Here is a 22,232-nt window from a genome sequence, read left to right on the forward strand (position 1 = left end):
AGCATCTGAGTGGTCTGCTGTTGCCCTAATTAAAGCTGACTTCATCATAACCTGTGACCTGCAGCCTACATCTCTCAAGGCTTTCTGTTACAGGCAAGTGGCAGGGAGCCCTCAACTGGTGACTGGAAAGTCAATAGCAGGAAGACAGACTAGTGACATGAAAAAAAATTACGGAGATAAGAGCAGCAAGCAATCTGTCCTGCTATTCAGTACTTTGCTTAGCTTGTCTACAGAATCACTTCAGCTCTTCTTTAAAAGAAAGAAACCTGAAGTTCCAATTTTTTTTAATTTAGTGATGTAAAAAAAATTCATCCCACCACTCCCCCAATATTGTGTTTGCAAATAAAGTACAAGACAACCATAGAAGTTTTGCTTATTATTCACTTTCAAGATTAGTAATTGGCTTTGTTTACTGCAAACATTTAGAAAATCCTCTAACAGTTCACACCAATAAGCAAATGTCTCTTACAAAAGAGGGACCATAGGTGGCTGTTGACAGAATGACATCTAGCCTGCTTAAACTTGCAGGTTTACTTTATAGCATTTGTGACAGGTCATTTTATCTTGCAACTATGGAATGTTTTGATTTAAGCCAGACAGCAGGAAGTGCAAAATAGAGACATGGCCAGTGCTGACCCTCCCCAGCAAAGCCAGGTCACGAGTACAGAACATCAGTGTTCATACACAAGGAAAGGACCGAGAACAAGATGATTACAAGTTTTTCCTTAGAGCAACATGTGAAAGCATCACACAAGACATTGTTGCCTACTGGAAGCAGCAACTGAACTTAAGTATTCATGAACTTGTCAGTTTATTGACATTTCCTGCAGAAGATACAGCCAATAATATGCATGACAAGTGCAAATCAAAAGTTTTATTTTTTCCAACATACATAATTAAAAAGCAAGTGAACACACAAAACAGGAAGTCAGAGAGACTGGACATATGTACAAGACAGTGAAGCTATCAAATTTTTTCCATCTTCAAGATCAAGTCATCACAGATTTTTGTTAATTCGTCATTTTCTTTAGTCTGTTGAAGACAGGAAAAAAGTAGTGAGTTTCAGGTATGTCTAAGCTATGTTACATCTGTGCAGAGCACCAAGCTGCAAAAAGTCACATTTGCCAACACATGGAATATAAAGTCCATTTACATGCTCATGACTCATGCAAATTTACTCTAAAGGACAGTCTACTTTGTAGAAGGTCACATGGAGACCTTAAGAGCCTCAGGAAGTGCGCCAGAATCCACTATACTGCCTCTGCTGCTTCTACAAGTTTTCCCATACTACATGGGGACCAATTGATCTAGGGAAATAAGACTTTTCAGACTCAAAGGCTTTTTTGTTAGATACACTGAAATGCAAAATCATGACAGTTTAGATTTTAATTCTTCACAAGACAGACAACTCTGTGGGATGATGCTTTGATATTTTTACTGATATGTGGCAATAGTTGCCAGTTTGTATAACTCCTTATATGGTCAAACTATTTTAATAAGAGTTCTTAACAAAATGTTACTGTATTTACAACAGGAACAAAACTAGTTCTGTGTGAAATAGCTTGTCTCACCTCTTAAGTTAGTAGGCCTGTTTCCCCTGCTATACAAACTTTAGCCACAAGCCTGAAGACTAACACAAATATGGGACTTTTCCCTAACAGGAATGTGTCAGCATTATCTATTTTACAGTCTTCAATGCTAGCAGACACAAGACCATGATGCAGTAAAACTAATAGGATGCATTTCCAGCAATATGACTTTTAACCGTCAAAAAGCTTTTTCCTTTGAGGGGTTCTAACAAAGCAAAGTGATGTGCCTTTACAAAATATTCCAAGACTATCTATGCAATATGAAACAGTATCAAATACAAGGATTAACCGCCTGGGCAATATTGAAAGAGTTCACTCAATACAAAAGAGTCTGTATTAGTAGCTTACAAATCATACATGTATGAACAAGCCGAACCAGACAGTTATTCAAGATTAATTCCCAGATTCTGCTCTGCGACACATTTACATTTTAGATCATCTCCTTAGTAGTTCAGATAACCCTCCTGGCACAGTAGCCCGGATTGATCACTTCTGCAACCCACCTATGGGAACAAACCTTTTGCTCCAGAAAAATCTAACCACGCAGATGAGTCTTGACTTAACAGAGTTGCGCCTTAAGTTTCAATGCCTATTTCCCAAAGCCTGCCAGTACAGCAGCCATCAAAGCCAGCATTAGCCTGGCTATTTCTAGCCCTTGTATAAGGCGGTTCTAGTCTAAGGCACCAGATTGAAGAGACTCACTTATGGCATTTTGACTAACCTTTTGTTCAAGGCTCCTCTCTAAAGACTGGATCCTCATTTGTTCTTTGCGGAGACTGGCTTGTAGTGCTGCAGTCTCTGATTTAGCTTTGCTTCGTACCTGGGCAATTTCCTCATTTGCTCTGAAATGGAAGCAAGATAGTGTTTACATCCACTTCAGACAGCACAGCAACACCGTTCACAGAATCAACCTAGACTCTTGTACTTTGGATTAATCCCCAAACTAAAGATGTTTTAAGCCAGGTTTTGGCATTAATGAACTCCATTTTGCAGCAACTGTGAAAACTGTATATTTCACTCCCAGTATTTGGCTTCTTGACACAGTACTTACTGATGCAGTTTTTCTTCAGCATGTGCCTTTAGTGCCTGATATCTCTGCTCCTCTTTTTTAATTCTAGCCAGGTATTCTTCAGCACATTTTTTCAGAGCTTCTTCATTCTGTCCCAAGAACAAGAAGCTTAGTTAGCTTTTTATGTGCTAGTAGATGGAAGAATCTCTCACTTCAAAGGGACTATTTGACTAAGTAGCAGTATTTACTCAGAGTACAGGAACAACTGTGAAGTCCCACAGACCTACACAGAGACTAAAGCCCCCCCTTTCAACTCTCCTAGTTTTGCAAACTAACATGTATTCACCCCATTTCCCTCCCAATATAGTCTGTTTATTTAGTAGCAACCTTTGCTAAAGGGGAAAGGTCACTGAAACTAAAGTCACTAATCAACTTTGTGTGTGTTTAAGTCAGCTTTGCCTTAGCTTGCAATTGTCTTAATAGCTGGAAATCCAGCTACTTCAGAGAATCCATGAATATATTCAGGCTTTGGACATTGATGTAAATGAACACAACATTAACAGCAACAAAGTTACCTTGGTAGGCATAGACACTGTGACACCTTATTTTATTAGCTATTATAGCAAGTTGGAACTGAAACAAGTGCTAGAACTTCCCACTAGTTCCAGCTCTTGATTTAGTAACTCTGTCTCCAAGTGATGCTTTAACTCTGTGCTAAGGAAAGGACTTCTGAATTTAGGGTGGAGAGACAGAAGGGACACAAGATGAAGGAAGTCTGATGCGTTAGTAAAGCAGAAACTTAAGTCTTAACACAGACATTATACCTGTTTCTCACACCTAGACCACCATGAACCTTGTAACAGGCTACTTTTAAGCTTTAGTAAATAGGGAACATAGAAGTGCCTTCAGATTTTTTCCTTCAGTTTATCCTTTAAGCACCAACTGCACTTTTTATACATTCCATGCAATAAGAAATCATAGCTTATGCTCATTAGCTTCATTCCTCCAGTCTCCAAAGACGCTGCAAAATGAAGGCCTGACTTTATCAGGTTGGGAGTTTTAAGCTGAAGAACATACAATGAACTATTATTTTCACTTGTAATAGCAAATCCTCTTCAGTATCAATTCAACATGATGCAGGGGAAGCAAACTGTCCTTATGCAGCAGTTGCTGCATGCATATAATTTTTCTGTTAATCAGAGACAGACAGTCATGGAGCAAGAAACTGCTCATTCTGTTTGAAGAAACTTTGGCTTCTAACAGAGAGATCATTATCATACTTTAAGCCAGCCACTAAATACAACAAACTAGTAAATCCTTAAATAAACAACAGCTTAGCACCTGGTTTTACAGGTAGTACTTATACTAGCTAATTAATGGCTGCTCTAGAAATTCATCATTTCCTCTCCACTAAGTCTCATTTATCTTGGAAGGACATTATTTGCATTACAGTATCTTACTTTGCGGTAACCCTCTAGCACTTCTTTCTGTTTTTCAAATCGTTTGAAGAGTTCAGAGAACGATTTCTCCATTGAGTTCAGATCTGACATAACTTGTTGCTTCTCTTCCACCATCCTCTGCATTTCTTTCTTTGAAAGTTCCTTCTGCTTCTGAGCATCCTCTAGAGAAAGTGGAGTTAAGAGGGTTATGCTCATGATAGTTACTGCATTAGCATAAAACTACTTCCATAGGATGGACAGATAACTCCCACACCTTCAATTCTTAAAAAAGGGTTTCATAATATAGCCTCTCCTCCAAAAGGACACCATGTTTTTGCTTTTAAGGAAGCAGTCGTATTCTCTTTAATTGCTACCTACTACCTCACACCAAACCTAAGGCCATTAAAGACTGATAATAAGGTGCTTGCCCAAAGCATTGGTTCTCCTGCAATGTAGTCAAAACACTACACTCAAGTTTACCATAACAGGAACCTCAAATGTTGTGATAGAAGCAAGGAATCCAAAAATATTTATTTTCATTAAATATACACAATAGCTGAAAGGTCTGGAGGAGACTGGGATAACAAGTCAAACTAGCACAGCAAACTCTTTCAGGACAGGTTTTTGTTAGCACACCTGAGCTATGTTTCCTAGCACAAAAAACCTGACATAATATTCAGTCTCCTTAAAGAACTGGTTTTAAGCAAGGCACAGATTTGTCTATTCAGCTTTGAAGTAGGAGAATGTACCTATACAACAAGAGTATCATTGAGTGTCCTCCTAGCTTTGAGGCCACAAGTTTCATAGAACGGTTTGGGTTGGAAGGGACCTTAAAGGTCATCTAGTTCCAACCCCCTACCACTAGACCGCATTGCCCAAAGCCCCATCCAACCTGGCCTTGAACACTTCCAGGGATGGGGCCTCCACAACCTCTCTGGGCAACCTGTCCCAGTACCTCACCACTCTAACAATAAAGAATTTCTTTCTAACATCTAATCTAAATCGACCCTCCTTCAGCTTAAACCCATTACCCCTTGTCCTGTCACTACACTCCCTGATAAACAGTCCCTCACCATCTTTCCTGTAGGCCCCTTCAGATACTGGTAAGATGCTATTAGATCTCCCTGGAGCCACCTGTTCTCCAGGCTGAACAATCCCAACTCTCTCAGCCTGCCCTTATAGGAGGGGTGCTCTGATTAGCTTCACGGCCCTCCTCTGTACTCTTTGCTGAAGCAAAGACCAGATCTGTCCAGCAAGAACTGCTACTGACATCACTTAAATGAGGTCAGGTAATAAACAGTTAAACAAGGTGCAGACAACTGGATCTGCCAGTTTTAATAAACCAACAGCTCACACTCCACTGGAGAGTAAGTTAGATGTGTTGACGCCTGATTCAGGAAGTCATTATTACCTACCAAGTGATATCATGTCTGTATGAATACGCACAAAAGTGCTACTCTAACTACCTTGTCTGAAGCCTTACACTCACTCTGGAAGCACTTGAAATATTAATGCCATCAGAAGTGAAAGAGTACTAACTTTAGTTCATAACCTGAGGCTAAGCATGTCCCATCCCCTCCAAGCCATTCAAAGTGTAAATATGGAACTTACCCATCATTTGTGTTATTGTACCTTCAAACTCAGCAATTATTTTTCTAAAAAACATGATAAAAGAATGTTGAACATAAGTTAGAAAAAGCAGCTGGAGTAAATAAATATAGATATAAAAAAAAATCAAGGCAGAGTCATACCCCATTTCCTTGTATTCCATATGAAGCTTATCATACTTCTTTTTCCATTCCTGAGTCTCCAACTCCTTTTCTTGAACCTTTGAGGGGAAAAAACAAACCTTTATTTCTTTCTGCTAATCTTAACACAGGAAAGTACAAACACCAGAAGGTTGTTCTGGTCAAGAACACATTGTTGTTTGGAGTCATTTATATTCAATACTCAATCCTCCTCCTACCATGTTTCCAAATTTAAAGACATCTCAGTTCATTTAAGAGTAGCCACACCTATTTCACATCAAATGAATTAAAACAGAGGTTACAGTAACAGCATTAAGCAGTATAAGTACTCTTGGCTAAATGCTTTCTGCAAACTCCGCAGACTTAATTTTGTTCTGGAGTTTTTATTAAGAACTGTAACACTGATAGTTGACTGCAGTGTGAGAGGCCTCCAATGACAGAGACCAAAAATACACAAAAACAACCTGGAATTTTAAACAGGAAAAGGTGAGAGCACATGATTATCGCCGATCTCCCCTCAAAGTTGCATGGTACACTGGTCTTTGGTATTTAGAGTAAATGCATTTCAGGTGTATTTAATATTTCAGATGACAGGAAGTAGGGCACAAGTAAAAAATATACCAAAAAGTGAAAGAATTAACAATAGTTAGGTTAAAAATAAGTGTTTCCAAAGCACAAGCGTTTGAAGATAGAAACCAATTAGAAACTTTTATTTGCAAACTCAACAGAATGGTTCAGTAAACCCAAAAGAGCATGCTTTCATGAGGTGCTGTATTTGTCCAGAAGGAAAACAAGGGGTTTTTTATTCTCCTCCCACTCTAGAGTTGTTTCACCAAAATAGTCATCTTCGAGTTTAGTCTGTCTTCCTTTCAGGTTAATATCATTATTCCAAGCATTTTCATTTAAGTGTCACACCTGTCTTGCTACAACTACGTTTGCATGTTTAAAATAGTTCTTTGAAACAAGAGATTAGACCACCAATTTTAAGATATTACAAGCTTTACCTCCTCTTATTATACAAATACTTCATTTTAGATTAATACACTAACAGTTGTTGTCTGTCAAAGCTGCACTTGCTTTCTTGTACTAGACAACATGCTGCATAAAAGTGTCCTCATAAGTGACAGAAAGCAAAAGTTACTCCTAGAAAAGCTAGGATCTTTGTACTGTAAAGGGAAAGGTAACTTAAGCAGTAAATAATCATAGGTCATGTTCACTTCTTGTCCTTAGTGTCACTGCCTGCAGTATAGTTAGTCAGGAATTTTGAATGCTCCATTTTCTTCTGAAGTTAAAGCTAATTGTGTCATGTCAAAATTAAGGGCATTTATGTTTAAGTACTCCTCTTGCATTATTTAGTATTTATAATGTTACATAACCCAGAAGCCATAATGAATCAAGTACTTGGATTTTTGAAGTGAGTAGATTTATAACTCTTCTTGTATCAATAAGAAAATGGGGGTTCAAAAGCAATTTCTGTATTGATATAGTTACAGAACACACTTGAAATTCCACCAGCTACTTCTTCCCTCCTGCACTAATGTTTTTCTCCTCCAGAGTGAGCTCCACATCTCATTTTTATTTTATTAGCTGGACGTACTGTTGTGCCTCACCATCCCACAAAAGATTGATCACTGAACTGAATTGGCATTACATTTTATCTTGTTTTAAGGAACTGTATCAGAAGGCTCTCTCCCCCACTGGCAATAAGAGGTATTTCCTACTTAGTTTAATAAAGATTATTCAGATTACTGATATTAAGCCTAGCCATTTCATCTGATAATGGATACTTTTTAATACTGACAGTTCTAAGGCAAAAGCTGACTAATAGTGAAGTTTATTGTATTTCCTTAGATATTAGGTCTGAAGAGTTACATACCTACTGCTCCTATCAAGTACACAACAAGTTGTTCAGAATGAGATGCTTATGTGAAGTACAATGGAAAGAATTACCAAGTATAGACATTTATACCAGATAATCTAAACAAAAGGGACATTCAAGACTATGCAAATTTTTGCTTTGGAAGGGTCACCATACCTCTCTCTTAACCAGTTCAACAGCTGCATCCATGTCTTTTTGGCTATATTTTAGCACATCTATAATAGCATCCACTGCAGTGTTTGTGGAAGCAGCAAAAGGGAGTGGAGAAACATCACTAGTCAGAGAGTCTGGAATTAGGGGATCTGTTTCCTGTGAGGAGGAAAAAAAGTAGAGTTTTAACATATTCCTATTTTCATGTCATTGATTAGCTGTATGCAAATTATTCAATTACAATTCAACATATTTTACTTAAATACCAAATACACCTCCATAACTTTGTTAGCATAACTTTTTTTGTAGGTATCTTTTAGAAATATGTAGTTATCTTTTAAGGTACAAGAGAAACTGCTACCCATCAATTTAATTATCAGAAACAAAGCAGATGATACCACACTGTTCCCCACCAGTAAAAAGACACCATTTCAGGATGAACTGCTGTGTACAGATCTGTTCATAAAAGGCTGTTCAAACTATAAGCCTTAGACTGTATAGCATCAAGTTTAATCACAGAAGTGCCTTTCATCCCAGCAGTGCTATTAAAATACAAGCTTGTCTTATTTTTGTGGCTTCAACTACATGAAGATTGCCTGATCAAAGCATTATTAAAACCAGCTCAAATTCTCCTAGACCATGTGCAATGCCACCAATTTCCACAAAAAAGACTGATAGTTAAGAACACGAAGTCCATCAAAAAGTTCAACTTACATCAAAGTTAGTATCCAACCTGGGTTTTAAGATAACAGCTTAAATAAGCATTAAGTATTCCGTGATCTTCAGAATATCTGCATAAGTCTTAAGTCCAGAACCTAGTCAATCCCTTTCCCAAAATATCAACATGAAACTTGATACCACTTTGTACATACTTACAGTAGTTGTAAATGTTCCCAGAAGATCTAGTCCTTTTGGTTTTTCTTCATTTTGAATACTCACTGCAGGATTTTCAGCTTCCACAAGCAATTTACTGAAGTCAGCAACAGGACTAAAAATGAACAGACATACACCGTTATATTCAAGCACTGCCTTTCTTTGTAAAGCTAGGTACTACAGCCTAGACCAAGTTGGTACCTACCCACACTGAAGTGGAGCTGTCATGATATTCTTGTTTGTTTCCATAGTACCAGAAACTGGCTTTTTCGGACTGTCTCTCAATAGAGGGTCAAACTTCAAATACAGCGACTGTTTCCTCAAGGCAGACTCTTTGAACTGAGAGGAAGGAGACATAAAGTGGCAGATATGCTGCTTCATAGCATAACACCCACATCCCCATACACACACATAAATAATCCTCTGGAGAGAGGGTGAGCCTATTCTTCAGTGGTCAGAGCATTGTTCTCAGGAGAAAAATTATGTAAGAGAACTCAGTGCCCACACGCTTAAGTCCTTACGTAATATCAAGTGAACTCAATCTGCTCACAGACAGAACCAAAAGGGCAAACATTTATGAACTATTCAAAGCCAGCAGAAGACACTGAAAGGGAAAGATAGCATTGTAAGCTGAATGAGCAGTGTATGTCATTCCCTGTCTTAGCTCATACAACAGTAAGGACAAACATAGCATGATCAAAAAACAAATTTCAATTCAGTGTATTCACTGTATATTCAGAACCACTCCTACTCTGGACCAAAGTAGGAGCAAGAATAACTAAGCTGAATGATTGAAATATGACATGCCCAATTTAGAGACCGATTTCCTGAAACTGCCCATAAAACAAAAGAGCTTAGAAAAAAATATATTCAGAACAATGATCCTGCACTTTGAAAGCATTATGTTCCTGCAGTTTTGGCAACCAGAGAGGAAACGTCATCCATCTCAGTTTCACCACTATTAAAGAAAAATAGCACCTTTGCAAACTATAGGACCCTGATCCTTAGTAGAATTGCTTATAACTTTCCTTCCACCACCACCCCCTGCCCAACCTCACAGACACATTCCTTTGGAATAGAACCTATATTTCTGTGGGCAAGTTCAAACTGAACTTATTTCATGAAAACAGTTAAGGCCTGAGGTTTCATTTTTCTTTCCTCTCCCCTCTGTCAGGGAGGCAAACAAAACATTTCAATGTCATACTTACTGATGAAGTCCCAAACTGTTCCAGATAGTCTATTTCTATGCCCATTCCCAGAACTAGAAAAGAAGGAAGTGATACAGTGAATATGCAATATTGTCATATTGTCTTACAGTGAAGCACCCACAGACAGAAACAAATAAGTATGTATATAAGCAAATAAATCCCTGGTCCCATCTCATGAGCTCTGGTTTTTAATTAGCTAAAAATATTTATTCCTATCTAGACCTGAAAAAGATAAAAAAATCAGGCAAAGATTTCCAAGTTAAGCGAACTTATAGCTCCCATTTGGGCCCAAATACCTGTAACAATATGTAGAATTTAACACAGTTGAAGAATTTCTGTTGTGCTATAGGTAGAGTGGCAAGCACACACAGATATTCTACTCTTTTATACAATGTCCCATAGAAGCCCAAGATTGGCAATCCACCATTACAATTAGCACACTGCTCAGATTTGAACAATGAAGTTATAGCCATTTCTCAACATACTAATTCCACCCAAGTGTTAAGTGGCAGACTGCAATGCAGTCAAATCATTTGCTTATCCTTCCGCACAATGTTCCCAGAAGGAATAACCCTTCCAGGTGGTTAGGTCATAGCTACATAGAAAGCTTTCAAGACCATCCACGCTGCAATATGAAATCAGTATTCAAGTAGTGCTAAGGCCACAGTAGTCTACACAACTCAAATACAGGCAGTTGCACAGCTCTAGTGCTCTCCATTTAGAGAGTCCTTAATACCAGAAGTGATTTTTAAGGGAGCATTTTTTCAGCACACAAAGTTGCCACTGAAACACTAAAGATTGTTTCTGTACCAGCCTAAATTTCATCCTCCCAGGCAGCTGAATGCTAATAGCTAGCTTTTTTGAGCTTAGCTTAATCCAGAGAAAGTCAGAAATATGCTTAGGTACATGTCCCACCCCTGCTCATCATTGTAGGTTTTACAGTCCTTTCAGAAGAGAAGAGTGAGACACAAGAACTAGAATCAATGCCAAAACTGAAGTAGAGAAATACATACACAGAGGTTATTTTAACAATATCTTTTCATTGTATTCTAAAGAAACGCCTTTACCTTCTGACGATGGTCTGAAGAGCTCTTCAGGTTCAGTGTTAGCTGTCTGCTCATCTGCAGTTATTTCAGTTCTGTGTGAACTAGGTTTAATTTCTTCTGCAGACACTGACTTTTTTCCACTGTCAGCAGAAATCAAATTATCTTGAGGAGGGACATTAGCTGGAGACATTTTAGATGGGTTCATTTGTTTCTCCTGATGAGAAAACACAATCCTCCTTACTGTTAAAATAATGATTTAAATGCAATGAAAATCACAATGATGATCAAATTGGTTTGTCATAAACTAGCTGGGCAGACAGCATAATAAACCAAGAGTTCACAAGCATAGAAACTAAACTACCAACACTGAGTACAGCTCATATTATTTAGAGTCACTTTTTTTTTTTTGAGAGTCCACACCCTTATGTTTGTCCTTATATGTGACTGCTGATCAAAAAAGATACTAAATACCAAGGTACCAATTTGGCTGTCTCTGATGTTACCTTCAAAAGACAAGTCTGCACAGTTGATATTCATTCTAGAGCTACTGAAGATGCATAAAAACACTAGTTCTTAGACAAAATACCAAACGTGGGTTTGACAAGGTTAAGTCAGAAAACTGCTTCATGGAACAACTTGGTAAGAACTGGCTCTTTCCTATACCTTACCATGGCTTCCTCTCCTGGAAGTTCAGCTTCTGCTTGAACTTCCGGCTTGTCTTCTACCACACTCTGTTTGCTGATTTCCCTAAAGAAGAAAAAAAAAATCAAAATCCAAGTCATATAGTCAATTCTGAATTCTATTTACCAGATACACTGAAGCACTGAATAAAGTAAGGTTATTTGAGTTTCTCCTGCCACTCTACTGGAAGCCTTAAGGAGGGTGGAGGTGTAAATTCACTGTCTTGCCTGGTGACAACTGAAATGACAGAAAGCTATCCCTCCATCAGAAGCCATGTGATCTAGAAAGCAGAAAGCCACAGCAATATCACTTACTCACTTAACACTGTTCCCTTATTTTGATTTGTTAAGCCCATTTTTTTTTTAATTAAAGATAGGCTTTTTATTTAATTAAGAACAGAATAACAAGCAGCCTGCTACTCTTTCCAAAGTAATGCAGTGATTATTGGTGTAAAGCACAGAACTTCATTAGAAAAGTCCAGTATTTTAGCTACTGCTGACAGCACAAACTTAACTTTTCAACTTTGTAAACTTGATCACGTTATACAGCGAACAAGAGACGAAATGTTTCTGTCAAATGAACATCTTGTGCCGGTCTAGTTCTGGAAAGCACCCGGCTGCCTATAATAATGGTGACATTTCTAGGAAAGACAACACAACATCTTCCAATCTCAAATAAGTTTTACATGGTGCCAAAAAAATGCAGCTTCAGCAACAGGCCTTTTTAATCAGAGATGCATTCAGATACCAAGAACAGGCAATGAAGAAACAGCACCTCGGTTCAGCCAGAATACTAAGCAGAGAACAGAACTGTCTAGTCATAGAATCATAGAACGGTTTGGGTTGGAAAAGACCTTAAAGATCATCTAGTCCCTTCACATGCTGCATGACGTGCAGCCCTGCTGTCTACTTACCTGTTTTTCGGCAGACAGCAGCAGTCAACTGATTCTCTACGTTTTACTGTAATCTTGAAGGAGTGGGGAAAGAGCCACTTGATCAAGTACTAATGCTCTTCCCATATAAGCCTGTGCCCTCCCATTCCTCCAGATTTAAGAACACCTTTTGGCCAGAGCTGGCCATCTCAGGATGGTTTCCCCAAGGAGATCTTTGCTGTTTCAATGCATTGTGTTAAAGGTTAGAATGTGCAACACTCAGCCAAGCTCAGAGTGAGGAAGTCAAGGAAGTAGGAATCAACTAGTTAGAGATACCATCTATCTTCTCCTCATGTGAGTTCAAGATGCTTCTACATTCAGCTACAGGTTTACTTACAGACTTTTGGATCCTCTTTTCCCAAGAGTTTCACAGGTACTTGGTCTGTTATCCTGCTCTGCTGGAAGAGGCTCCTTTCTTGATGATGTCCTATCCTGTTCCTCTTGCAGGTGAGATTTCTGAGGGCTAGGTTTAGAACACTTGGGTGAGCTGGAAATTTTAGAGCCTCCACCAAATGGATTAAAGTTCGGATCATCGAGTTTGTCCCAGTCAAACTTATAAGATGCTTTGGGAAGAGGGATTTCATCTTCCACATTACTTTTATTTTGCACTTCAGTATCTTCTGGTTTTGTTTTGGTAACAGGAGTTTTCTTGGAAGGTGGCTTAATTCCAGGTCTTTTACCTAGTTTCTTAGGAGGTGGCTTTCTAGTAGTGGTATTATCAAAGTCAAATTCCAGTTTTACTGGTCCAGCCTTGGTGACACCAGCCTTTTCTGCCACTTCCCCTTTGGAGATAGTCAGCCCTTCTGCAGGCTTTGACTCTTCTGCAGAGGCTTTTTCTGCTACTGAAACACTCTGAAGCTTCGATTCCCCAGTTTTTGAAGAATTAGTTACATCAGAACTACTGGGACTTAAGTTGTCAGATAATTGTACAGGAGGTGTAGGGGTTTCTGCTAATCCCATTGAGTTACCAATTTGGCTCACATCTGTGGAAGCAGACTTCACATCCTGGACAGAGTCATCAATTGCTTGCTTAGGGGACAGCTTGGATTTGTTAGACTCCAGCTCTTTCAATACAGATTCTTTTCCAGAGAAGAGAGTCTTCTCTTCACTTGAGTGCTCTGTACTTCCTGTGGCTGAAGCAAAAGAAGCTGTATCATCCAGAAGAGAATCATTACTTTTTTCAGCAGTTTTCTCAGAGCTGCTAGATGCTGTTACAGGAGACTTTTGCAAATTTCCAGGAGAATGCTGCAACTGCACTGAACTTTGAAAGGGATTGATGTCATTTAAGTTATCAAAATCAAGATTGTAGGAACCTCGACTCTTCACTGGCATCTCATCATCTGGGTAAGGAGCCGCACTGACCTTCTCTGGCATTTGTGTATTTAACACCGTATTATTTGCTTCAGCTTCGGTCTTTTGTTGACATGTGCTGCATTTAACGAGAGAGTCAGATCACACATGCTATAGCTATTTTTCAGACATTATTCAAAATCATCTTTAGAAAGATATTTGCACAAGTGGCTTTGTGTGCTCAGAGGAATCTGATTTTTTCTGACATAAGGCAAATAACAGCAAAAGAATATCATAATAGCAAGAATCCAGTTGCCACCTAAACAGTCAGAAGTTATGAGCTCTGGTACACGTGAACTATAGGGAGATCAATCCTTGAAACTAGTCAGTACTCTTAAGCTCCACACAGCTATATCACCTTATGCCAGTCATCACTGGCGACTGCTCTGCTCACTACAGCATAGGGACATTTCCATTTCACTAGACAGTGAAATATACATTGCTTAGAAGGAGATATTAACAGTAAACAGCTCAAACACAGGCACAGCTAGTGGTACATCTTCATGTAGATTCATCTATGAGTCATGACAAACTCACAAGTCTAGGATCAAACTCAGTCATGATTCAGGTTCTCCCATTTAGTCATTACTTCATCTTGTCATTCCAGTAAATATTTCCCCCCTGAAAGTACGCACCAGCATTTCATCTATGAGGGCCGACATACCAAAACAGAACCTAGACTTCAGGCACTCTAAACTCTGCACATCAGATCTGAAGAGCAAAGCTGTATACAAGAAAATACTTCTCCAGGAAGAGAAAGGTAAGATTCTCTAGCAGAAGAAACAGGTTAAAGTTCATGTACTCACTACCACTGGGTACTCTACAAGTTACTGCTCTCCACTTTATTTCCCTAAACTCTACTCAACTTGAGCCTTAGCCTCAGACTACAGAGAGTTAAGCCATAACTTCCTGAAACAGGATTTCCTCCCATTGTTTTGTCCCTTCCTAAAGTTATTACTTCTATGTGCCATCCATAACTGCTGTAGAACAGAACATGATTAAAAGTCACTCACTACAAACACCACTTTGATAAACCTGAAAGCAAAGGCAGGAGATAAGAATTCAGGAAGTCCTTCTCACCCGGTTTGAGTGCCTCTTCCCTGCAATAGTTCAGCCCCAGGCTTGTTCAACTACTCAGGCCCCTCCCATTCTCCCTCAGTGTTTAACCTCATAAATGCCAGCCTAAGCAAGACACCTGCTTCAAAACTAAAACCAATGCAGCACTAGCCCTTTTAACTAACTTGAACCTTATATGTACTAAATCTTCATTTATTCCTGTGAGTTTGGGGCACAAATGCAATTAAGTAATTTAAAAATTGTGGTGGATAGCTCAGAAGTACTTTTCTAAACTAGAATATACATGCAAGTTAACAGTTAAAGCAAATTTATACATTTAAAGAACATTTAAGGGTTCACATCTTTCTCCCTTCTCCCCTTCCAAAAACCAAGAATAGGGGTCAAATGAAAGTATTACGTAGTTAAAAATGAGCAAAAAGTATGCATTTCCTTGCAGAAGACAAAACTAAGATCTGAGACTTCTTGCCACTGGGAATTATAGATGTCAGATATTTATACAAGTTTAAAAAGTCAGTAAAAAATATGCATTGAGGTCTATTAAATAACATTTTATTGTACCATTATAAAAATATTTCTAGTAAAGGAGAGCTGCAAAACCCCAAATTAGAACACTGTGGACTTCATGCTCTTCTCTGGACTACCATGAGCCACTTTGAGACCCAGGCTGCTAGACTATAAAGGCACACAAACTTGTTCGTACTTGGGCTTGATACTATATTCACTTTGTGTTGCTAGATTTTCTTTAATCTTTAATACTCATTAACTAAAGGTGTCAATTCAAGCTAACCCTTCAGAAGATGTATCTTAAGGAGAAAATCTGAAGAGAAAAAACTATACTTAACACAAGAGAAGAAATTTTAAGGGTTAGCTTTCAGAATTAGCTTCAGAATAGTTGTAGTCTCACATGAAAACCTTACTGTGGGAAACAGTTTTGTATTCTTTGCTTAATGTGTCTCTTTTCCCTTAAACTATTTATCCATAAGTCATCTGTATTAAATCAGTTACTGAGGAGTTAGAAATAGAGTTTGGTATTCAATATTACAACCAAGATAATTGCCATTAAAGTAAATTTTATCTTTGAAAAAGATTTCATGCATCAAAGTCAGCATTAATTTTGGTCCTTTTGTGCAGTTTGTGTCTTTTTATAAACTAAGATATTACATTTTAATTATACAGGTTTATAATGGGGAAAAATTAACTTGAGTATGCCCCACATGGCTAATACTACTAGCAGTGAATACATTACTCACTCAACATTGACAGGTGCAGATAAAAGATCATCCACCAAGGCTTCACTGTAATCCTCAAGCGTGAAAGTAGTCTCAAGTTTGTCCATCATAGTAGGACTTAAGATTTTTCGAGTCTGAGGATCTCTTAGAGGAGTTTGAAATGTTACCTTTAAGAAAGGGGCAGGGTAGGAGGAAAAAGGCAGAACAACATGAACACCACAATATTTTCAAACTCCAAATAGCATGTGCAGTCAGTAGTAGAGATCACAGAAGGCAAAAGAATATAATCAATACAAGAGCAAAAGCTTACCTTCATAGCTTTTGCCACACTTTTTGGTGGCAAGTTTTCTTTCTGGGACAAGCGTAGAATGGAAGGTCTCCCCGTAGGTTCTGGAGGTGCAAAGAAAAAGCCACAGTCTTCCGCCGTTAGATCATCATTGATGTTTCCTCCGTTTTCTCCATTTTCTGCATTTAAAATCTGCAGACTCATTCTAGAGTATCAACACATAAAACATCACAGCATGAATGAGAGGGTGTGGTCAGCCAGATGCACATTTAGATAATCGAAGAAGTTGGAAGCCTGGCACTACGTAGCAAAGATTAACAGCTTCAAAAGTTTTTAAAGTATTGAAAGATCTTCACATGAAAAGGTCTATCCCAGAAGACTCTGCAAGCATCCGAATGAAGCACTGCACACTCCCTCTGCTTTTGTTAGGGGTCTGAGAATTTAATTGTTGATATTACGCTTTCCACAGTAAACATTATATCCTTACTAATTAAGCTACCCATCCTTTAAAGGGAGCTCTGTCATCTGCAAGTTTCTTCGTTCCCAACCCCTTAGAGCCAGTAGTGATGTAGTCATGTCTCTTGTAATAGGGCATCTAGCTAAACAAAATTACAGCTTCTGCAAGGGGCAGATAACAATCATTTCTCCATTTTATTCACATGGACTCATTACTACGTTGTACATCAGCAAAGAGCAAAACCATATTTGGTTAGTTAGGGTGTGTTTAGGATGACAGTCCTGAATAAAATTATTTAGCTTTTTCCTGCACTGAGCACGTGCTGCTTTTGTAAGACACATAGTACTTAAGAATCCTTTGCAGCATTATTGGTATGCAAATATGAAAAAATATGTAATTAAAAAGGTATTTCTTAAATATTGTTCTTACATTGGACATACACAAGCTTTAGTAGACCATACAGGCTGATCTAATCTTACCAGTATTTCAAGTGTGAAGGGCTTGAAACTAAAGTCTGCATCACAACTAAGACTAAGGATGAAAATAACTTAGAAATAAAGAACATATTTCAAGTATGCCAGGCAAGCCAGCACATTATAGGCACTTGAACTCTGCCTACCTTTTATTCCCATTAGAGCCTCCACTGATCTTAATGGTTTAACATTAATAGTGATGTTACTGCTGTTTCTTTAAAATGGAAACAGACAAAACCCAAAAAAGTACCGGAGCACAGAAGGCATGTTCAGCAAGATCTAGGCATAATCACTGCCCATGAAGGATGACCCCTGAAAAGCACAGTTAGTTTATCTGACAAATCACTAAAAGCAATTTATTTCATAAGAACTGATGTGTTATCTTGTACCACCTATGCAAGACAATCAGTATCATTAAGTGGAGATGTTGGCTTTCTGCAATGTATAACCATTCCAAATGCTTGATTTGACCAAACAGCTAATCCTTAGCTTGTTTTTCCATCCTCCATAATGCAGTCAAGATTAATCCAGAAAAAACAGCTGAGAGACTCAAAATGATTATCCTCATTGTCATAAAGAGATAAAATTTTTAGTGGGAGTGTTCTTGTTAAGTCATGTTTTCAATCTCATAACCCTTATGTATTCAAATTTCTGGATTTAAGCCTCCATACACATTTCTCCACTCTTACATTAATCCTTATGAGAAAATTTGCTTCATACTCTCCACTGAACTCAGCTGCTTTGTCTGCAAGCTCAACAACAGCACTTCTAATCAGCAATGGAATGCAAACAATGGCTGCAGCAGCAATGGCAAGCTAAGCACGCCTGTATTAGCTATTTTTCATCATACTCATACTTTAGCCCAAGTTATTTCATACATAAATTATTTTTACATTAACAACTTGCAGAACTTGAAGTGAACTTCACTGTTTTCCTTCATTCCAAACTAAAATTGAGACAATAGATCAAGTGAATCCTTATGGACTAGAGTTGTTTACTGTAATTACTTTAGAAAGAAAGCCTAGGACATGAAAAAGTTGTCAACACCTGAAACAAGCTCTAAAATAAGCAAGGAAGGTTTGTTTGGAGAATTCTTTAGGTTTGTTATTGAGCTACTTATGCACTATGGCTAAACCAGATTCAGATCATTAAAATACCTAATAAATTGACACCACATACACACACATTTGCCCAGCTTTTTTTATATTAAATCTAAAAATTAAACTCCTTTCTTATATTAAATCATTAAAAGTGATCCAGCATTTATTTAAATGATTTGCAACCAAGATTTGATCTAAATTGTATTTCACAAGTTCATTAGCTAGTAGCTATGATAAAGTGAAAGGGAGGCTTTAATAAAGATGTCTATTTGTTTAAAGTGGCCAGTGTCCAAGGCATGCATATTGTGAAAGGCAGCAAGTTTTCCCACTATGACAAATCAAAGTTCACAAAAATGAAACTGCTCCTAGTTTTAGAATAATATTTATCCAGACACAAGCAGTAGTCTGTCATTCTGTATTTGAGAATGAACATAAATTCAATGACATCAGATAATTAACCCTCAGGTACCTATCATTTGTAAATTGAGGGCTTCATGGCAACTACCTGTTGTTTAATGAACACTGGGCCACAACATCCAAAACACCAATGTGGTCTCAAATGCCTAAAAAAAGTCACTGAACATAGAGGGCAAAGATGGAATTTTTCTATTTAACTACCCTTCTGAACTCCTCCAGCAGCTAAGATGCAGAGCGCTTACTCAGAGTAACTTCGTATGTGCTGTATTTCCATACACACTGACACAGAGCTGACCACTATATATATTTTTTTTAGTGCAAACATCTCAATCCAGAACAAATAAACACTCGTTGAAGGATATTAGTTGTTTAAATTAAATAAGTAGGTTTTAATTAGAATAAATTACTTGGGAATATTATACAGCATGATTTTTGCTGTTTGCTTAGCTTTACTTAGCATGAGTGGCTAGATTTGCTGAAGCCTTTAGACTGTGATAGAGGTATTTTTCTCAGTAATTTTCTCGTAGTTTTCCTAACAGCTAGTACGGTGCTGTGTTTAGTCTTTAAGCATGGGAAAGTGTTTTGTTATCACACTAATGTCTCGGTAGTAGCTTTCCCAAGCCTGGGACTCTTCATTTCTCCATGTTCCACCAGCAAGGGCAGGTGTACAAGGACCGTAAACCAGAAGATAAGGAGGCTCAAACCTTTGGGGAAAACTGCAGAAACTGCGAGTAAACCAGATAAGAGCCTGCCTGGACAAAGAAGAAGAATCCAATTAGATCGCAGACCAAAAATCACCACTGAACTAAAGGGTGCATGGACAGCGCATGAGGGGCAGGTGTATGGGACCCAAGGGTATAATTGCCCCAGGATTTCTTTGTTCTGGGTCTCTCTCTTTAGAGGGGCCCAGCCCAGGCTGATCCTGTTGCTACCTCTTTCAATTAAATTAATTATTTTATAAAATCCAACGCCTGAGACCCTGCTGTAGGAAACCTAGGGTCGAGCCTGAAGAAGGAGGAAGCATGCCCAAGAACAGGTGTGTGTACGACACCATGAATGGCGTGCAAATGCTGAGGCAGCAGCTACTCCTTTAACACACTTTTCTGGTTAACAGATTCCACAATTACGACCTTCCTCTGACTGCAAAGTCACCTGACCCAATGGACCGTTTGAGGAACGGGAATTCGCAGCAATTTTAGCCAAAACATCAAGCCTGGGAGGCAGCACATGGGGAGCTCCGGCCCACCCGGCCCAGTTAACCCCAATCCCCGGATCTGGCTACCCGGGGCCCGCAGCTCGTTGCAGGGGAACAAAAGATGGTTTTGGCCTTCAGCGGCGGAGTCAGAGGCAGCGGCTCAGGGCGGGAGCCGGCGATATGGGGCTTCTCTGGGCCGGGCCAAGGAGGAGCAGCAAGGCCGGGGAACGCTGTGCAGGCTCTCCGGGAAAGCACCGCCCCTGCCCATCATTGCACCTAGCCATACTTTAAGTAAAAAGAAATCCAAACAAAAAATACCCGCCCACCCCCCCCAGCTGCCCAATTGACCGGGGTGCCCCCAACACTCCTGAGTCGCCCTAGGCCCCCACGGCCTCACATCACCCGCCTCTAAACACAGCGGGGTGCCCTCAGCAGCCCCCGGCCACCCAGGCTGCCAGAGCCTCCCGCAGCCCCATAAAGCCCCCAGGCTCACAGAAGTGCCCGTGTATATTCCCCCTCCACCCCCTCATACTCAGAGGCGACCCCGAGTCCTCATCATCCCCATATCACCCTCAAAATGCACTAGAGATACACCCAAGACCCTCCCGAGCCCCGACTTCATGGGGGAGTCCCTCAGATCCACCTCCATCACCCCCGACCCCTCCCCGTTACTCCCTAGCTCCGCTTCATCCCCAAACTCACAGAAGATCCCCCCCCCAAGTCTTAAGCTCACAAAAGCGCCCCTGAAACCCCTCAGTAGGAGCTCCCACCAGCCCCATACCACTCCCAAGTTCACAGAGGGGGTCCCCGAGCCTCTCCCCCCCAGACTCACACGACCCCCGAGCTCACAGAGGGGGTCCCCCAGCCTCTCCCCCCCCCCAGCCCCACATCACCCCCGAGCTCACAGGATTCCAGAACCCCTCCCCCAGCCTCACACCACCCCAAGCTCACAGAGGGGATTCCCCGAGCCTGTGCCCCCCGGCCCCACATTTTCCCAAGCTCACAGAGGGGGTCCCCAAGCCGCCCCCAGCCCTCGCATACCCAAACTCAGCGGGGCTGCCCGCGGCTCTGTAGAGGATCGGGGCTGCCCCCTCCCTCAGCACCCCAAAGAACCCCTACCTGCCGGTGGGGCCCGGGTGCGAGCCTGCAGGGCGCTAGAGCTGAGACGATGCTGGGGACCGGGCAGGCACAAGCTCCCGGCCGCTACAGCTACCGCCGGGCAGCGCCCCCTCCACCGCCGCCACAGGATTTCAAATTTCAACGGCAGCCTCGGCCCGCGAATGAGGAAGCGGCATTCGGAAGGCGTCCGCCAATCAAAAAAGCGTCCTACAGGGGGGCGGGGACAGCCGCGAGCCCTCACCGATGAGCCCCCGCGGGAGTGCGCTCTCGCGCGAGGCATATCGGGAAGTGTAGTGCGCAGGGGTTCGTCATGGCGCCGCGGTGACATCAACAACGGTTAAACGTCCCATCCCAGGGACTACCGGCAGCGAAGTCTCGCTTCAGACCCGCGCTTGGAGAAGCGTACGCTGGCTCTGGGGGAACAACCGCGTCTTTGGTGTTCTTCGGGAAGAACCTGGTGAAGTGTCTGTGGTGGCACTGCTGGTCCAAGGTGAGACCCCACGGGACTTAATTGTCTCTGGGGGCAGAGACTTGTGTCTGCAAATCCTGAGGTAAATAATTACACCCTCTGGCATGAAATTTTAGAAAAGCACATTCTGAATACCCAAAACGTTTTGCAGTGGTAGGAATGAAATAAGAGGGCAGGGACAAAGTGTTGAAGGTGCATATGGACTCTTACGGAGCCCAGTGTACCTCCTGGGCATCAGCCTCTCTGTCGCCTTGCTTTGCGGCCAGGGGAGGGCCAGGTGGGCAATTCTCCATCCTCACTGCTCTGTGCTACGTACATGGATTTCCACCCAAAGCAAAATTGGGCCAGAATTTGAGATGTAAACTCCAATATTGGGTCTGGGGCCCACGCTGGGCCCGGCTTTGTAAAAGAGGTCAATATAAGTAAATCTGGAGTGTCCTCTGAGACTCAGTCCTGTGGTGAGATCATGAAATACTGTTGATACCATCAGGACTCTTTAAAGGAAAT

At 40.5% G+C, this 22,232-nt stretch overlaps 1 protein-coding gene across 2 annotated transcripts; it reads right to left on the reverse strand.

The window, feature by feature from the left end:
* Positions 1-787: 787 nt before the first annotated feature.
* TACC3 (transforming acidic coiled-coil containing protein 3) lies at positions 788-21,410 on the reverse strand. Of its 2 annotated transcripts, XM_075752690.1 has the most exons (16): positions 21,257-21,410; positions 16,520-16,700; positions 16,231-16,376; positions 12,891-13,982; positions 11,610-11,688; positions 10,963-11,155; positions 9,896-9,948; positions 8,893-9,026; positions 8,691-8,802; positions 7,821-7,973; positions 5,789-5,865; positions 5,649-5,692; positions 4,059-4,219; positions 2,641-2,747; positions 2,311-2,431; positions 788-1,032 (listed from the first exon to the last, which is right to left on the reverse strand). In XM_075752690.1, the coding sequence occupies exons 2-16, from the start codon at positions 16,697-16,699 to the stop codon at positions 967-969; spliced, it is 2,718 nt and encodes a 905-aa protein (XP_075608805.1). In that variant the 5' UTR covers position 16,700; positions 21,257-21,410; the 3' UTR covers positions 788-966. The 2 variants fall into 2 exon arrangements, with proteins under 2 accessions (XP_075608805.1, XP_075608806.1); XM_075752691.1 differs by lacking the exons at positions 16,231-16,376; positions 16,520-16,700; positions 21,257-21,410 and adding an exon at positions 14,984-15,066.
* Between the last annotated feature and the right edge of the window lie 822 nt (positions 21,411-22,232).

Source organism: Balearica regulorum, chromosome 4, assembly GCF_011004875.1.
Source record: "Balearica regulorum gibbericeps isolate bBalReg1 chromosome 4, bBalReg1.pri, whole genome shotgun sequence".
NCBI classification, from domain to species: domain Eukaryota; kingdom Metazoa; phylum Chordata; class Aves; order Gruiformes; family Gruidae; genus Balearica; species Balearica regulorum.

Excerpts from the sequence above, each read along its gene's own strand:
- TACC3 (XM_075752690.1), bottom strand. The coding sequence starts at position 16,699 with ATGAGTCTGCAGATTTTAAATGCAGAAAATGGAGAAAACGGAGGAAAC. Across the intron at positions 13,983-16,230 it reads TCTGCACCTGTCAATGTTGA|CACATGTCAACAAAAGACCG; the intron begins GTGAGTAATGTA and ends CGTTAAATGCAG. Across the intron at positions 11,689-12,890 it reads AAAAGAGGATCCAAAAGTCT|GGAAATCAGCAAACAGAGTG; the intron begins GTAAGTAAACCT and ends TTTCTTCTTTAG.